We start from the raw sequence: 16,852 nt of genomic DNA, 5'->3' as shown, positions 1-16,852 counted from the left end.
ACTAGGGATTTTGTAATTAAGGATTTTATCCTAAATTAGTTACTGCTGCTTCCTTTCCCATTCCTTTTGGAATACTACAGCAGTGTGTCTGTTCTACGTACAAAAATTACACCTTTCCATCAGGACTACAGTGTTCATTTCTCTGATCTGCAGTGATGCAGAGTGGAAGACTAAAGGACTGAACTAGACAAGAGGCAATTCCAAAAGCCATACTGTATGTTCTGATCAGAAGATTCAACTTTGCCATTCCTTTTGTGCTCTTCTGGTTTGCTGGATGACATGAAATCAAGATCAATAGTTGAGCTAAACAAATAATTAGAAATAGTACTTAGGGTTTAAATGGATAGCAAGTAGATGTGATTTACCTATACTCTCATTCAGCCTCAAGCATTACACAGACTCAACCCCCAAACAATGAATTCTTGTCCATGTGAGTTGTTAGGATGGGGCTCAGGCCACCAGAAAGTTGCTTATATATAAAAGAGACAAGAATTAACTGATGGCATTATAAAAAGCTTCCACTTGTCATAAATTAAAATACAATATTGTTTAAGCAAAGGTTTTGTCTCCTAAGAACTTGTTAGACAAGTTTATTGTTGTAGCTGATTCAGGTGATGACTTGTACTCTTCCTGAAATATTGTGTTACTGAGATTACTTCCACCTCAGGCAGGTGCCTGAGGCTCTGGGGATTTTGTTACTTTAGCACTGAGATTAGGATTTGTTATTATCCTCTAGCTGAGTACAATAAGTATAATGCAAATGATGATACTGTTAGTGTTTCTTGTACTGCAGGTTGCTGCACATTGTAGGAAGTTAAACCTACTTGTTCCAACATCTTGAAGTTGAAGTATTTTCTCTTATCTTCTCTCTCATTTCACAGTTTTTATTGGTCCGATGATTTTTCTCAGCACCTCCCTTTCATCCAGAAGATCAGACTTTAAAGTGCCAAAGGTGTTCCCAAGTATGGTAACTTGGTTCTGTAATGAAGTAACCTCTGCAGCCTGTCCCAGAAACCCTGGGTGACTTAGGCTGAAAACTTTACTGGAAACACTTTTTTTCTTCCTGGCAACTGCTCTTGATGTGCACACCCCTCCGGGAATCCATGGCTTGTTCTTGCGTCTTCCTTCTCTGCTAAGTGGTACCTTTAATCATTGCAGTGAGAAACTTAGATATGAGACCAAAACAAGGCTAAGGAGAAAGAGAGAGGGTCTGAGGCATTTATCTCATAACTGGAAGTAATTGATGTGAGAATAGATTAAAAGGACTAAATATGTACCTCTTGGATAAGAAACAACTATGGGGTGCACGAGATAAATCTGATATTTGAGGAATATGAAATACAAGGAGAGAGGAATTTAACATAATGAAATGGAGTATAAATAACAATGTGAAATTAATGAAGAGAAATTTTAGGTTGAATATTGGGGAGAAAAATTTATCAAAAAGTACTAGTGGCACGTTTAAACCTAGGACAAAAATTGGCCAATAGAGGTACAGTCCTGAGTTGACAGATGGTCTGCTCTAGATGGTTCTTTCTATCGCTGGATTCTCCATTGCATAATAGGTTGTATTGTCTCCTTTTGCATGATCAAAATGATCAAAATACAAAAGGAGCACTTAAAGACAATAAAGTCATTGCGGAGAAACTAAATGGATTCTTTGCTTCAATCTTCACGGCTGAGGATGTTAGGGAGATTCCCAAACCTGAGCTGGCCTTTGTAGGTGACAAATCTAAGGAACTGTCACAGATTGAAGTGTCACTAGAGGAGGTTTTGGAACTAATTGATAAACTCAACATTAACAAGTCACCGGGACCAGATGGCATTCACCCAAGAATTCTGAAAGAACTCAAATGTGAAGTTGCGGAACTATTAACTAAGGTTTGTAACCTGTCCTTTAAATCGGCTTCGGTACCCAATGACTGGAAGTTAGCTAATGTAACGCCAATATTTAAAAAGGGATCTAGGGTGATCCCGGCAATTACAGACCGGTAAGTCTAACGTCGGTACCAGGCAAATTAGTTGAAACAATAGTAAAGAATAAAATTGTCAGACACATAGAAAAACATAAACTCTTGAGCAATAGTCAACATGGTTTCTGTAAAGGGAAATCGTGTCTTACTAATCTATTAGAATTCTTTGAAGGGGTCAACAAACATGTGGACAAGGGGGATCCGGTGGACATAGTGTACTTGGATTTCCAGAAAGCCTTTGACAAGGTCCCTCACCAAAGGCTCTTACGTAAATTAAGCTGTCATGGGATAAAAGGGAAGGTCCTTTCATGGATTGAGAACTGGTTAAAGGACAGGGAACAAAGGGTAGGAATTAATGGTAAATTCTCAGAATGGAGAGGGGTAACTAGTGGTGTTCCCCAAGGGTCAGTCCTCGGACCAATCCTATTCAATTTATTCATAAATGATCTGGAGAAAGGGGTAAACAGTGAGGTGGCCAAGTTTGCAGATGATACTAAACTTCTCAAGATAGTTAAGACCAAAGCAGATTGTGAAGAACTTCAAAAAGATCTCACAAAACTAAGTGATTGGGCAACAAAATGGCAAATGAAATTTAATGTGGATAAATGTAAAGTAATGCACATTGGAAAAAATAACTATACATACAACATGATGGGGGCTAATTTAGCTACAACGACTCAGGAAAAAGATCTTGGCATCATCGTGGATAGTTCTCTGAAGATGTCCACGCAGTGTGCAGAGGCGGTCAAAAAAGCAAACAGGATGTTAGGAATCATTAAAAAGGGGATAGAGAATAAGACTGAGAATATATTATTGCCCTTATATAAATCCATGGTACGCCCACATCTCAAATACTGTGTACAGATGTGGTCTCCTCACCTCAAAAAAGATATTCTAGCACTAGAAAAGGTTCAGAAAAGGGCAACTAAAATGATTAGGGGTTTAGAGAGGGTCCTATACGAGGAAAGATTAAAGAGGCTAGGACTCTTCAGCTTGGAAAAGAGAAGACTGAGGGGGGACATGATAGAGGTATATAAAATCATGAGTGATGTTGAGAAAGTGGATAAGGAAAAGTTATTTACTTATTCCCATAATACAAGAACTAGGGGTCACCAAATGAAATTAATAGGCAGCAGGTTTAAAACAAATAAAAGGAAGTTCTTCTTCACGCAGCGCACAGTCAACTTGTGGAACTCCTTACCTGAGGAGGTTGTGAAGGCTAGGACTATAACAATGTTTAAAAGGGGACTGGATAAATTCATGGTGGCTAAGTCCATAAATGGCTATTAGCCAGAATGGGTAAGAATGGTGTCCCTAGCCTCTGTTCGTCAGAGGATGGAGATGGATGGCAGGAGAGAGATCACTTGATCATTGCCTGTTAGATTCACTCCCTCTGGGGCACCTGGCATTTGCCACTGTCGGTAGACAGATACTGGGCTAGATGGACCTTTGGTCTGACCCGGTACGGCCTTTCTTATGTTCTGTGTTATGCATACTTTTACCCTTCTCAGATGGGAATCACTATTGCCTGACAGGGCTCACCAGCAGGAACACCACATCATCATCCTCCAGTTTGTACAAGGTTTCCTTCAGATCATTCACATTAAAACCAGCTCGTAGTGTCTCCCAAGGCAAAGCATGGTGGGTCCCCACCTTCTGTCCGCCCTTTTTCCCCAGTTTCTGTTGCCCCAGGGAAGCAAAAGACGCTTTTAAACAAAAAACTTAAAGCTGCTTCAGGTGCATACACTTTCCCTGTTTCACATTGTTTCCTCTTTGTTACTCACCGTATATCTGTCACCAAATAAAGATTATTGTGAAAAATGGTGGCTGTGCAATGACTTGAGAGAGTGAGGGAGAGAAAGCAAGCCTGGTGCTGTAGCTGAAGTCCATTAGCGAGAGTCAGTATATCTTCAGCCAAGATAAATAACATTCAGCTTTTCCGTGCCCAGCTTAGAGAGATGAAATCTGGTGTGGTAGGCTTTTTATTTATTGTCAGAAAATAATTGTTACACACTCCATCTGAAATATCCTTTCAGTTTTAAAAAAACCACATTGAGCAGATAACTCACTGGGCTGGAGAATACTGAGACAATGTTTGTGAGTATCAGTGTGTGTCACATGAAATTTGGTTTAGAAATGTGCAGTAAGATGCTTTTTCTTTCCATTTTCTCTGCACTTAATGTGTCTAGCATTTTTGTTAAACTGTTGTTTAACATTTTTATCTGATACTTCCGCCACCTGTTTTTTATACTCTGAAGGAAGGAGTAGTTATTTAATCAAGTAACAGGGAATAGGGGAGGCGAGGGAACAGAGAAATAAAGCCTTTCGTGATAGCATATGAGAAGTAAGAAGATATGGTGATGTCTGCATGTAATAATTATGTCAGGTAGCCAGTGTGTGGCCTTAAGGCTGAATGTGGCTCACTGGAGTTCAAGAATGTGGCCCTCAGCTGCCCTCATCTTTAGTATGGAGATACATCCACAAGGGGACACTCTTCATCCAAGAGGAATTCCACTCTGTGAAAGTTGGAGCCTTACATTTAAGAACAAGATGAATCTCATGGCATAATGGGACCTGTATTGTCAGCATCCTGTACTTCTACATTAAAGATGAAGGCAGCTCCATTTTGTGCAAATTATATGTGGTCGTCATACTTCTGTCAAGAAGCTAGTGCAGTCTTCTTTTGAACAGAGAACACTGTAGAGAACAGTCCTGCACAGGGTGTGGACTAGATGGCTTCACCTATTTTCCAGCCATAATTTCTATTATTCTGTGATGATAAATGTGTATTTACATTTTAAAATAATTATTATATACTCTGCCCTTATTATATGTATATATCTTTGTTCTTCCCTTTTCTTTCCAAAAATAATACATAAAAACCTAATGTATCCATAGTACAGATTATCACTGTGGCCTGTCAATTAAATTCTAACATAGATTATCTTGTTAGAAGGTAGATATAGTGTGAAAGTCATTGCATATTTCACAGCAGTTAGAATGAAAAACACCACAACTACTCTGCACTGTGTGTGTACTCCTGGAATTTAAAAATATTGAAATGGATTTCTTTAAAAAAAAAAAAAAAAAAGTCTGTCAAGCTTAGCATCATGTTTCGGTTTGGAGGAAGTTTATTTTCATATAAGTGATGATCCCAAGTCATAAGTTATGAACCTAAGAAAATAGGGGATATTACGAAAATATCGTCAGACCCTTAACTGTAGATAGGAATTTTGTATGTGTTGTGTATTGCATCACTTTATTGTATTTTAATTCCATATAGAGTGATATTCAGGCAAGTCACTTTCAGTAAAATAAAAATGCAGGGGGATTCATGCAGTAGTTACCGGTACTTCTAATTTAGCATTTAGAATAGGTTTTATTAAAAAGGCATTGAATATGTTCAGTTGATGTACCAATGCTTAGATCACTGTAAGTTTGAGATTTCATTTAATAGGAGCAGTCTCCATTGTGTGACTGCAGGAGAGGCAGGGGCCTGCCTGATTTCTACATGGGGTCAAAAGCAGGTTAGAAGTCTTGCCATTTCCAGTCTTCTACCAAACCTAATTAATGTATACCATGGCTAGTGCTGTAATTGCAATGCATGTGGCTTCTGGCATCTGGAACCATGACGAGACTGAATTGAAACGCTGTTGGAGGGAAAGTTAGTCGGTTGTGTGGAGCATACAGTAATACAAGCAATAAGTCTGTTGTTTCATCACTCAAGTGACAAGCTTTTTATTGTATTATAAATGAGTAAATTATGCAAAGTACCTTCTTAGACCAAAAAAAGAGAAAAGAAAATCCTAATGGGAAGGAAAAAGACTTACTAACAGATTCTCTAGGTTTTGTCTATTTTAAACATGTTTACCCCACTAAATCCTTTCAACCAGAATGGTGGAGGAAAAGTGGGAGACACATTTTTGTTATCTTATGCCAAAGTCTCTCCTCGATCTATCATGAAATCCTTGGATGCACCTGAAATGTTTGGGAGGCCTAAGATGTATGTCTGAGTGTTACAATACACTGCTTGTGTCTGGAATTGGCACCTCTTGTAGCTCTGTCTGATGGAACAGATTTGACAGTCACAACTTCATGGCAGGATATCTAGCACATCACCACAGAAAGTCTTGTGGTTTAGGTTTTTGGGAGGATTTTTTTTGGGGGGGGGCATACGGTTATTGCATTCTATCATAAAATCCAGTGCTACAACACAACATCATAGTGTGATGACACTATGCAGGCCACCAACATAATATCTTCTTGTGGGATATGGGAAGGCATGACAACCCTGGGAAAAGCCCAGACAATCCTGCCTGGGTGACCATCTTCACAAAGACTATAGATCCCAGCTTGTGATATTCCAGGCTGATCTGAGCAGTGGGTGACACTATATTCAAGATGAGGGCAGCTGCAATATGGTTTATTTTATTGAATTTAGATGAAATCCTTGGGCTCTTGGCATGTTGCCTGTAAAGCCCTGGGTTGTACCAAGTTAGAAGGCTTCTAAAGACCATTTTCCTCTCCTTATTGAAAAATGGTGTCAGGATTGGTGGGTAGAGGAGCCATTAATGCACATAAAATTTTGCCTTACATCTAATCTCAGTATGGTTAATCTTAACACCCGTTCCCTTCCTTTGTACTTTGGTTTTTCTGCTTTAGTGTGAACAGTCTCATCTAATGAGAGAGCATGAAGATGTACAGGAGCGAACAACACTACGCTATGAAGAACGAATCACAGAGCTTCACAGCATTATCGCTGAATTAAATAAGAAGATTGACCGACTACAAGGAACAACAATAAGGTATTGCAACTCCTATAGAAGTCTGGGCAAAATTCAGAAGTGGTATACATGCTGGTGTACAATATACATTGGGTGTAAGTTAATCAAAAAAGTGGTGTAGCTAGACTTGCTATGATTGAGGTTCAGTGAGTGTGCAAAATTAGTGTAACATGCATACTAGGGGGTTGGAAACTGGGCAATTGTAGCAGGAAAAGCAACTTATAGGATAAGCAACTCCCCATTCCCATTTTTATCTTTCTGCTATCCACAACATAACCAAGACTAAATTAAACCCATTATAGAGGTACAACTGAAATTGGCTTCAAGAGCTGTGCCTACTTTCACCAGCAGTTCCCACAAAATACAAAATTGGTGCAAATCAAACTAGTGTTGCATACTCACTGAATGTAAAAATTTGAGCACTCCTCTTTTAAGACATTACTCAGTAAGTTCCAGCTATTTCTTCATGTAAGTTCTAGATTTCACCAAAGAGGAACATTCTTTTCAATCATCTGTCCATATAAGCTGCTCTTAGCTTACTGCGAGGCAAAGGCCTTTTGCTGTTACTTCGTGAAGGAGTTTGCTGAGACCTCACAATACTTTTCAGCTGTCAAGCTTATTGGGACATGAACTCCTCGATCCTTGGCCAGTTAGGGATTTTAAACCAAAACACCCACTTTGAAAGTAAAGAGTTCACATCTCTGTAGGTCAGGGGTAGGCAACCTATGGCATGCGTGCCAAAGGCGGCATGCGAGCTGATTTTCAGTGGCATGCACGCTGCCTGGGTCCTGGCCACCGGTCTGGGGAGCTCTGCATTTTAATTTAATTTTAACTGAAGCTTCTTAAACATTTTAAAAACCTTATTTACTTTACATACAACAATAGTTTAGTTGTATATTATAGACCTATAGAAAGAGACCGTCTAAAAATGTTAAAATGTATTACTGGCACGTGAAATCTTAAATTAGATTTAATAAATGAAGACTCAGCACACCACTTCTGAAAGGTTGTCGGCCCCTGCTATAGGTTATACTTACTTAAAATTTTCCCCATGTAGCACTGTGTGGGTTTTCTGGCTTATTTTCCTGCCTGTTTTTCAGTAATGGCTGTTTCGTTTCTTTATCTCACTAAAGTCTATATGGCCATCAAGCCAGGAGCTCTTTTGTTTAAAATATATGCCCAGGAAAATATTTTTGTGTGAAAGAGTAAACTTGTGTATCTTAAATTACAGAAGATAATATTAATATATTGTAATTACAGCATATAAATATAATTGCATTGCATTAATATTATATGAATAGGTAAATAGTGGAAGTTCTGCTGTAGGTAAAGATGCTAGTCTGTGCATGCCCCTGAAGGCCAAAGTGCCTTCAGGGGCACGCACAGTTCTGCTACTGTGATAGAGCACCTAGGCACAACCTCTCCCCACCCACGGCAGCTTTGGCATTCCACATTAGAGTCCTTTGTGCTCAGATCCCTAGACCACACCTCTGTCCACTTATATTTGAGGTCATTCTGCTGTAATGATAATAATAAATATTTGCAAGTGAATAATGAATTCTTATTTTGCTTTCCTTTAATGGTCATTGTAGCTAGTTTTTTCTCACAGACGAATACATTTTTAAAAAAAACTGAACAAGGTGAGCTTAGAGAGCTTCTGTTCAGCTTCTAAACATAGTGGGAAGAAAGAAAATTAATTCTTCGCTCCTGTCATTTACATACTTTCATGTAACAACATGTCAGGCTTCTGCTCTTGCCCCACTATGTTAGCAGGTGTTGGAACCCTGAAGAAATGTCGGTTAATTACTGCTGGCTTCATTGGGACAGGTGTAGACTCCAACCTGAATATAAGGGATGTTTGTGTGGGTTGGGACAAAGATTCTGAGAGAGAGATCCTAGGAGCAACTAAGGCAAAGTCGACCTATGCTACGCAACTCCAGCTACGTGAATAATGTAGCTGGAGTCGACGTACCTTAGGTCGAGTTCCTGTGGGGTCTACACTGGGGGGGGTCACTCCCGTCGACTTAGCTTACTCTTCTCATCAGGGGTAGAGTACAGGGGTCGACTAGAGAGCGATCTGCTGTTGATTTAGCGGGTCTTCACTAGACCCGCTAAATTGACCGCCGGTGGATTGATCTCAGAGTGTCGATCCCGGCTGTAGTGTAGATGTAGCCTGAGTCTGGGGAAAAGACTTAGGCCTTGTCTACTTTACACAGTTTTGTCTGCAAAGGCTGCCTTTTGCTGACAAAACAGTGGAGGTGTAGACACTACAATACTAGTTTTGGTGGCAAAACTCTGCTGTTTTGCTGGCAAAACCAAACCAACTCAACGAGAGGCATAGAGAGCTTTTTGCGGCGAAGTTAAAGTGACAAAACGTCAGTGTAGACACTGCCATTTGTTACATCAACTTAACTGGCCTTCCCTAGTATCCCATAATGCCTTCCATGACCACTCTGCTCATTGTTTTGAACTCGGCTGCCCTGCATTTAGCTATACAGGCATGTGCCCCTCCCCTTTCAAAGCTCTGGGAAGCTTTGACGTTCCTCAGCCTGGAGAGCTCACAGAGCTGCTGAGGATGCCGCTCCCTGTAACTGAGGAGGCTGTGGGAGAAATCAGAGGGAAATGGAACCATTAATGTGGAATGTTTTCCCTTTGGGTTATAGATAGGGTGACCAGATGTCCCAATTTTAGGGTCTTTTTCTTATATAGGCTGCTATTACCCTCCACCCCCTGTCCTGATTTTTCACATTTGCTGTCTGGTCACTCTAGTTACAGATTTTTTTCTGAGAATTACTGACACAGGTTTAGCCTCCAAATCCATACAGAGTACAACCCTGGCGCTTCAGCGCATAAACAACGTCCATGGAATTCAGTCTTCTGCTTTGCATGCTTGATGTAAGTTAAAAGCATCTCGGATCATATTCTCCAAAAATACCTTTAGCGTTCCCCGAGTCTTCTCATAAATGAGATCTGAAATGCGCTTCACGCCCCCATGACGAGTCAAACGGCGAATAGCTGGCTTCATAATACCCTGGATATTGTCCCTCAGTACTTTTCTTTGGCACTTAGCACCTCTTTTTCTGATACCCTAACCTCCCTTACCATGACCAGACATGTTCGCTAGGTTTACAGACGGAGCGGCCTGCTGTTGGGGGGTGTGGGGTGTGGAGAGACTGCTCAAGTTGCTGTCTGAACTTAGAGACAGCATGCCCAGACACTCACTCTCCCCCAACACACACACACACACACCCCGTCTCTTTCACATATACACTACCCCCAACACACACAGTCTCTCTCAGACTTCCCCAACACACACAGTGTTTCTATCTCTCCACAACACACACACACTCTTCCCTACTCCACCCCACACTTCAGTTGAATAGCAGCTAGCAAGATGCCCATGGAACGATGCGATTGAGAAACCTGCATCATGTGACACTGTACCTGCCGCATGAGGCATTGCAAACCCTTCCAAAAGCACCCTACGGCCAGTTGCACAGCAGGATAGCTACCCACAGTGCACTGCTCTCTGTCGATGCAAGAGCTGCTAGTGTGGATGTGCTCTGTCCACACAAGGAGCACAGTGTGGACATGCAACAATGGTTTAATTTAAGTGGCATAACTTTTGTCGGCAAAACTCTATAGTGTAGACATAGTCTTAGTTTAGGGCTTCATGTAGTTCTATTTTGCTATTACTTTTCTGTTAAGAAAAAAAACTCAGGAGTGGGGATTTTTTTTACCATGAGTGTGTCTCTTACGCTTCCAAATGTGCATGGAAAGATGAGACATTACTTGTGAAATCGCAAGATTGTCAGGCCATCATTTGGAAAGTGATTTAAATCTGCTGAATCACAGGGCAAAGAAATGCATCTCCCTGGTGCTGCCATGAAAAAGTTGTACAGCATCTGCACCTTATAGCTGATGTAGTGTAGAAAGGCTTCATTTACTGTTGCTTTATGCCATTCTTAATGCTTCCTTTTAAATAAACCATACTGTTATGTAGATGGTCAAGAGAAACCAAAGTTATACAGTAAATTTGATTGTCTAGTTTAGAGTCTTTAAATTGTTGCCGTTGTTTTGAGGTGAGCAATGCATGAGCAGAACAAGGTTTTCAGTCTAAACAAACAATTGCAACCGATTTAAGAGAGTTTGACAGTTTGCGTAAGCTAATTTATATTTTCCATATAGAAAAGATTGCTTTTTTCAAACACTTTGGAAGGTGAAGGCGAATGGGTTCAGGAAGTTGCAGAATAATGGCTCATGCAGTGTTCAGCAAGCCCAACTGCAGAGATGTCAGATCAAGTGCCATGGCTGCACCTCTTCTCAGACATACACAAATAGTTGTCCTTAGTAGTAGTTATTGTATGAAATATTTTTAGATGTTTCCAATAAACTTCTGGATTTGACAAGGCCTTTATAGGGTACAGCAAGTTCCAGATGCATGGCCACATGAAGCTAGCTCTTGATATTGCATTATGTTCTGCCAACACTCCTGATGCAAATGAAGTCACAGCGGTTATGGGATCAAGCCAACAATCATTCCTAATTGTCTCGTCTCACTGATGTTGCTGTAGTTCGAGACAGCTCAGCTGGCTTGGGAATCCAACCAAAAAAAGAGGAAACTGTGAAATACAGCTGCAACCAATTTGGTATTTGGTCTGGAAGAGAGCTGCCTGAACTCTTATAATGTTGAGCCCTGCTTAGTTTCTGAAAGGGGGCTGATATATCATTTACCCACCACCAGATCATAAGAAATAGTTTGTAATTTGAGGGAAGTAGAGCAGTTAAGAAGGTAGCTTGCTGAGAGAAACAATAAATTTCTTTCTTATATAGTCAAGAATAGAAATGTTGGCGCTGTTTGCATTATCTAAGAGTTTCTCAAACAGTGAGGCTTTAGTGGAGTCCCTAAGAAATCCAAGGCTCAGATGGGAGATTACCCTGTTTAAAACTTTGCTAAGAACACAAGAGCAGTGTTTCAAACTCTAATCTTTCTTTCTTATAATGTGAATGTAGTTTGGTCAAATTTGCAAAACTGAAGTAACAGGTTTAAATCAAATTCAGAGTATATGTATGCAGGAAAGATGCAGAATATGCTTTCCATACTCTTCAATGTGAATTTACTTCACTGCAGCATCATAGCTCTGAACCCCTGTTACCTGTCATTTGGAAGTAGGCAGGTAAAATTATCACCAGCCTCTATTCCTTCCATTCACAGAAGACTTTGATACATTCATTAACACTCTTTCCTGGACTGCTCCCCATCCACTGGTTTGCACAAGTAACAAAAAGGCAAAGCCAGTCAAATGGGTAGGTCCACATGAAGCAGCAGTATCAGTGTATTAAAAACACATACATATTAAGGTGTGTCAATTACACCTCAACAAGATTAACCTCTCAAGAACAAAGAAGGTCCCAAACTAAATGATAAAACATTAGATAATACTGTATCTGTTTCGAAAGTGAATGTTACTGACCAAGAAAAGTTCATCCTAACACAAGATTTTATTTATTTTTTAATCACGGCTTCATCAAGGAAATGCATTTGTCATGCAATGATACAAAAATAAACCTTGCCACATGATTGAGAACAGAATCAGCTATGTACAGTCTTTCCAGTTTGTCTGTGAGTTCAGCAAAAAAATGGGAGAGAGTGAGTTGTCTTTCATCTCAATGCTGAAATAGGTCTGTGCAGCTTATGGACTTTCTTGCCTGCTGGTGTCTGCTTAGGATTCTTAGCAGCTGTCAAAAGACATACAATCTAACCAGTCAACCATTTGTAACTAAATTCTGTGCAGCCATGAATTCTATGGCATTACCCAACAGAAAATTCATACAGAAATATGGGTCACCTAGAAACCCAGGAGGAAAAAGGGGAGACAGAATAGGTGGTATAGTGGACAGTATCATCAAAATTAATAATGATTGGCACTCAGAGTGCCTTTTATCTGAGGATCTCTGTGTTTTACAAAACATTCATTAAAATATAATGAAAGTTGTAAAACAGCCAACACCTACTGTGGTGAAACCATTCTCTGTTTGAAGCTATGAGAGAATCTCAGTGTACACACCTTGACAACACCCCATCAGAATTCCTAAATGGGGAGGAGGAAGTGCTGAGAGTTTGCCATTTTGATAGTTACTAAGCAGGCTTTAAAACAGTTTTGCACCACTGGAGCAACACACAGCTGCTTCATTGCACAGGAGGATCGGGCCTAGTACCTTTTGTTACTTTTCAATCCATTTTTAAACATTCTGTTTTAGTATATAGCTATTACACCTCTGAGTCCTAAATATAAGCATATATAAAAGATGGTGCACTGATTTGTGCTCTTCAAAAATGTAGGGTAGAAAAAGTAAATTGCACATGTAAAATATACTATTATGTGTACAAAGTGGGTAATTTACCATTTGTGTTCATAGTTACCTATTTTGAATGTGCAGTTACATGTTTGTAAAGAGGCATGTTTTGCATGCATGTTTCAAGGCAAATTTTGGAATATTTGGCTCAAACAACCAAAGATAAATTTGTCAGTTTTAGCCATTGTCCTTTAAAGAAGAAAACTAGTTTAAGTCTGAAAGTGGAGCAAGTCAGAGCTGATTAGCATCTGTATACAAGCCATTGGTTTTATGATCAGGTCAGCCTGTCATCCATTCATGGAGGAGATTCACATTTTAAAATGAATCACTAATTGCAAAGCAGGTTGATGTATAAATGAACAAACAAATTACTCTTTTGACCAAAAGAAAAAGCAACTCTTTGAGCACTTAGTAATTGTTTTTTGTCTAAAGCTAATTATCATTGGCTTGTGTTGTGCCTAATAATTAACTTATCCATAGAACATTAACCCACATTTATGTGTCTTCAGTAGCCTGTATTTTAATTCATGCTATTTGTGGTTTGGATCTCTCACTTGCTTTAAATATGTATTGCCCATCACCTAAAATATCTTGCTTTGATCTAAAACTTAATTTTAACCTTATAATCTTAATTTTTGTATAATAGATGCTAAGTGCTTATGATTAAAAAAGTAACTTTCTGTAGTGAGCTGAGTTGCCTTTCAGGATTAGAAAAGTATGATCATTCCTATTAAAACTACAGTTGATAAACTAAGGAAATCCTGCTTGGCAAACCAGCTGGAATTTTTCTTATGAGTTGACCTGTTTCACAGAGAGCAGCCTTTCCTTCAGTTAGTGTAGTGATACGTATGGATCATCTTCCTTTCAGCTATTTTGCCTGACAGACATTGTCAAACCTTAGGGCTAATTCCTGCAAGGTACTGAGAGCTCTCAACTCCCGCTGACCCAATGGAAGTGGAAAGTGCTCATTACTCTGCAGAACTACCCCCCTTAGACAACAGGCTTCCCCCCAGCTGGAGGTGCCCTCACAGTTCTGTGCTCTCTCTCCCTCACCAAAGAACTCCATTCCTGCTCCATGCTTCCTCCCCACCCTAAAATCATCCACCTCTCTGCTGAAACAGCAGCAAAATAAACCTCTACAAAATACTTAGCTTAATGAGTAGCCAAATAGATGTACAGTAAATTCACTCATCAAAGGGTTTTGGTTTGTTGTTTCTGTGCCTATGCTACTGATGTTTTTCCTGCTGGTTAAAATGTACATATCTGAAAGTGACAAAATAATAATTACAAAAAACTGAAGCTGATTAATAAAATCACGTCTTCCTGAATGTCATTTTTTGAGTTGGATTAACAAATGGATTAAAAAAAGAAAAGAAACATTTTAAAGTGCTTCATTGGGCACTGTGATCTCAGATTCCACTGCTGTCCTTATCTGCTTCTCCCCATTCCTTGAACTTTACATGTGAACTAAGGGAGAAGAGACTCCTTTTATAAATCTCACTACTTCAGGTAATGCCCAATAGCACTCAAACATTTTTGAAGGAACCCACTTGACAAATAACAGTGAAGGTATGTAATATGCAAGGGTTTGGTGTTCCAGTAACTCCAGCAGTTCACTGCCATTTTAATTAATCTGTACATTATCTTCCAATAGATTTCAAATGAAAATCCACTTGGCAACAGGATAATTTAGAGAGAGACACACACATACTCTTAATCTGGCAATACATTTTCTTATAGTGAACATTAGTTTGGAATGATCACAAGAACTTCGGTGAAACTTCAAAATACAGAAATGTGAGCCAGATCCTACTCGCCACATAACTGGCAGTTGAGAGTACAATGCAGAAAGTCACTTTCTTTTATGGGAAGCATACTCTGGTCTATTTGATAATCTTGTTGAGCTGGAGAACGTTTGTTGTCCAGTATGTACCCTACTTATTGTGACTACAGGACTGAAAGGCTGTAGAGTTACATATTCCTTCAATAATATTTTTTTCTTGTCCCTCTCCCCCAGGGAGGAAGATGAATATTCTGAACTACGATCAGAGCTCAGCCAGAGCCAGCATGAGGCTAACGAAGATTCACGCAGCATGGACCAGGATCAGACTTCTGTTTCAGTACCAGAGAACCAGTCCACTATGGTCACTGCTGACATGGGTTAGTGATTTTCTGAATAGACAGGATGTCTCCTACTAGTAGAAAGCCATTGTAGCCTTTAAAATCCTGATCAGAATGCGCAGAGGGGAAAGAAAATAAATCATCCAGGCCTTGTTAATCAAACCAAAGGTGTTGAGGAATTCTCTAGGAGAATAAACAGGTAGCATTTAAAATAATCTCAGAACCTTGCTCCCAGGCCTTCAGAGCTAGAATAGCTGCAGAGGAAGAACAGAAAATGAGCTTGTCAGGAAGAACTGAAGTGCCTAACTGAGTGCCCTTTGGGGAAGGGGAAAATGGAGGGAACACTCACACCCCCTCTAGAACAAGTATACATGTTCTGACTTGACCATGTAATTGGATGGATTGATTTTTATTTTTTTTAAATCCTGTTCCTGTTTTGTTATTTTACCAAATAGAAAAAACATTTTATTTATAAGTAACTGAAGATTGTTTTAAATGCTGCTAGTTTATTAACTATAAAAGGTTGATGGTTGGAAATTACAGAGATGAAATAGAGAGGCATCTAGAGATATTAATAAATGGCAGAGCAATGTGCTGCTGTTAAACTTCTCTCTTCAGGCCATGACTTTTAAGACTTGTTGCTTTCTGAGAGCCATTAATTTATGTACAGGTAGCAAGTTTCTAAATGACACTTATCTGTGCTGTGGAATGTTAAGGAAGGTTCTTTATGGCAAAGAGTCCAGTCATTATATTGTTTTTCAGATGTGCTGAGACAGGGGATTTCAAAGCTGAAATTAAAGGGTAGTTAGTACTAGTGATAGAGAGCCAGTTCTCAGGCTCGAGCAATAAAGATGTTCAGTATTGGGGTACGTAGACACACTGCTTTTCGCAGGCTTGGGAGCATCATTGATACCCAAATTAAGGAGGAAAAGTGTGTCTCACTGGATCAGATTCTGTTCTCATTCACATCAGTGTGAATCAGGGATGTATCCTTGGCTGTAGTGTAGTTCCCCCTTCCTTCTGTCAGATATTTATTAGATGCTGATCACCACAATGCCTAGACACCAGCGTGCCTTGGGAAAGTCATGATGCACTGGATCTTGATGAAAAAGTTGCACTAAATCCGAAGTCCAGCGTGACTGATCCAAGAAGAGACAAAGATCAAAACATCACAGAGATGTTTTCTACGTACTTTTATTACAGTCATACAGAGGGTCAAATTCTGTCCTCTGATAAATCTGTCTCACTCTGAAGTCAGCAAAAATTCAGCTGATTTTTAATGGCAGTTGTGTGCCTCTGAAGGCAATGTTTGTGTCCCAGTGAAGACTCAGTTAACAATATATTTTTATTTCACGCTTTTCTTTTGCAGTAGCTTAGCAGACACCAGTTGTGCCCTGATCTCTCAAGAGAGGCAAACTCCTTCCTTCTTCCCCATTATAACTTTAAGCTTTATCTCAGATGGAAGGGGGAATCTTCTTTGCCATCTCCAAAAAGAACGAGGATCCCTCTTAGACACAGAAGGACTCTGTGACACATCACCTATTATACAGTGGATGGGTGGTTGTCGGTATCTGAATTCCTGTGACTAATCCACCACTGAGAAAATATGCAGATTTA

The 16,852-nt window shown here is 39.7% G+C and overlaps 1 protein-coding gene across 8 annotated transcripts in view; it reads left to right on the top strand.

Moving 5' to 3' along the window:
* The window catches only part of MCC (MCC regulator of WNT signaling pathway), a 321,225-nt gene that overhangs the window by 221,300 nt on the left and 83,073 nt on the right, over positions 1–16,852 (top strand). For all 8 annotated transcript variants that reach the window (XM_045022358.1, XM_045022361.1, XM_045022365.1 and 5 more), the window contains 2 exons: positions 6,636–6,778; positions 15,132–15,274. In XM_045022358.1, the coding sequence (XP_044878293.1) occupies positions 6,636–6,778; positions 15,132–15,274 (286 nt within the window). The remainder of the gene's footprint in view (positions 1–6,635; positions 6,779–15,131; positions 15,275–16,852) is intronic.

The sequence above is a fragment of the Mauremys mutica genome, chromosome 6 (assembly GCF_020497125.1).
Source record: "Mauremys mutica isolate MM-2020 ecotype Southern chromosome 6, ASM2049712v1, whole genome shotgun sequence".
NCBI classification, from domain to species: Eukaryota; Metazoa; Chordata; order Testudines; family Geoemydidae; genus Mauremys; species Mauremys mutica.
This window is presented reverse-complemented; position numbering and strand designations above follow the sequence as displayed.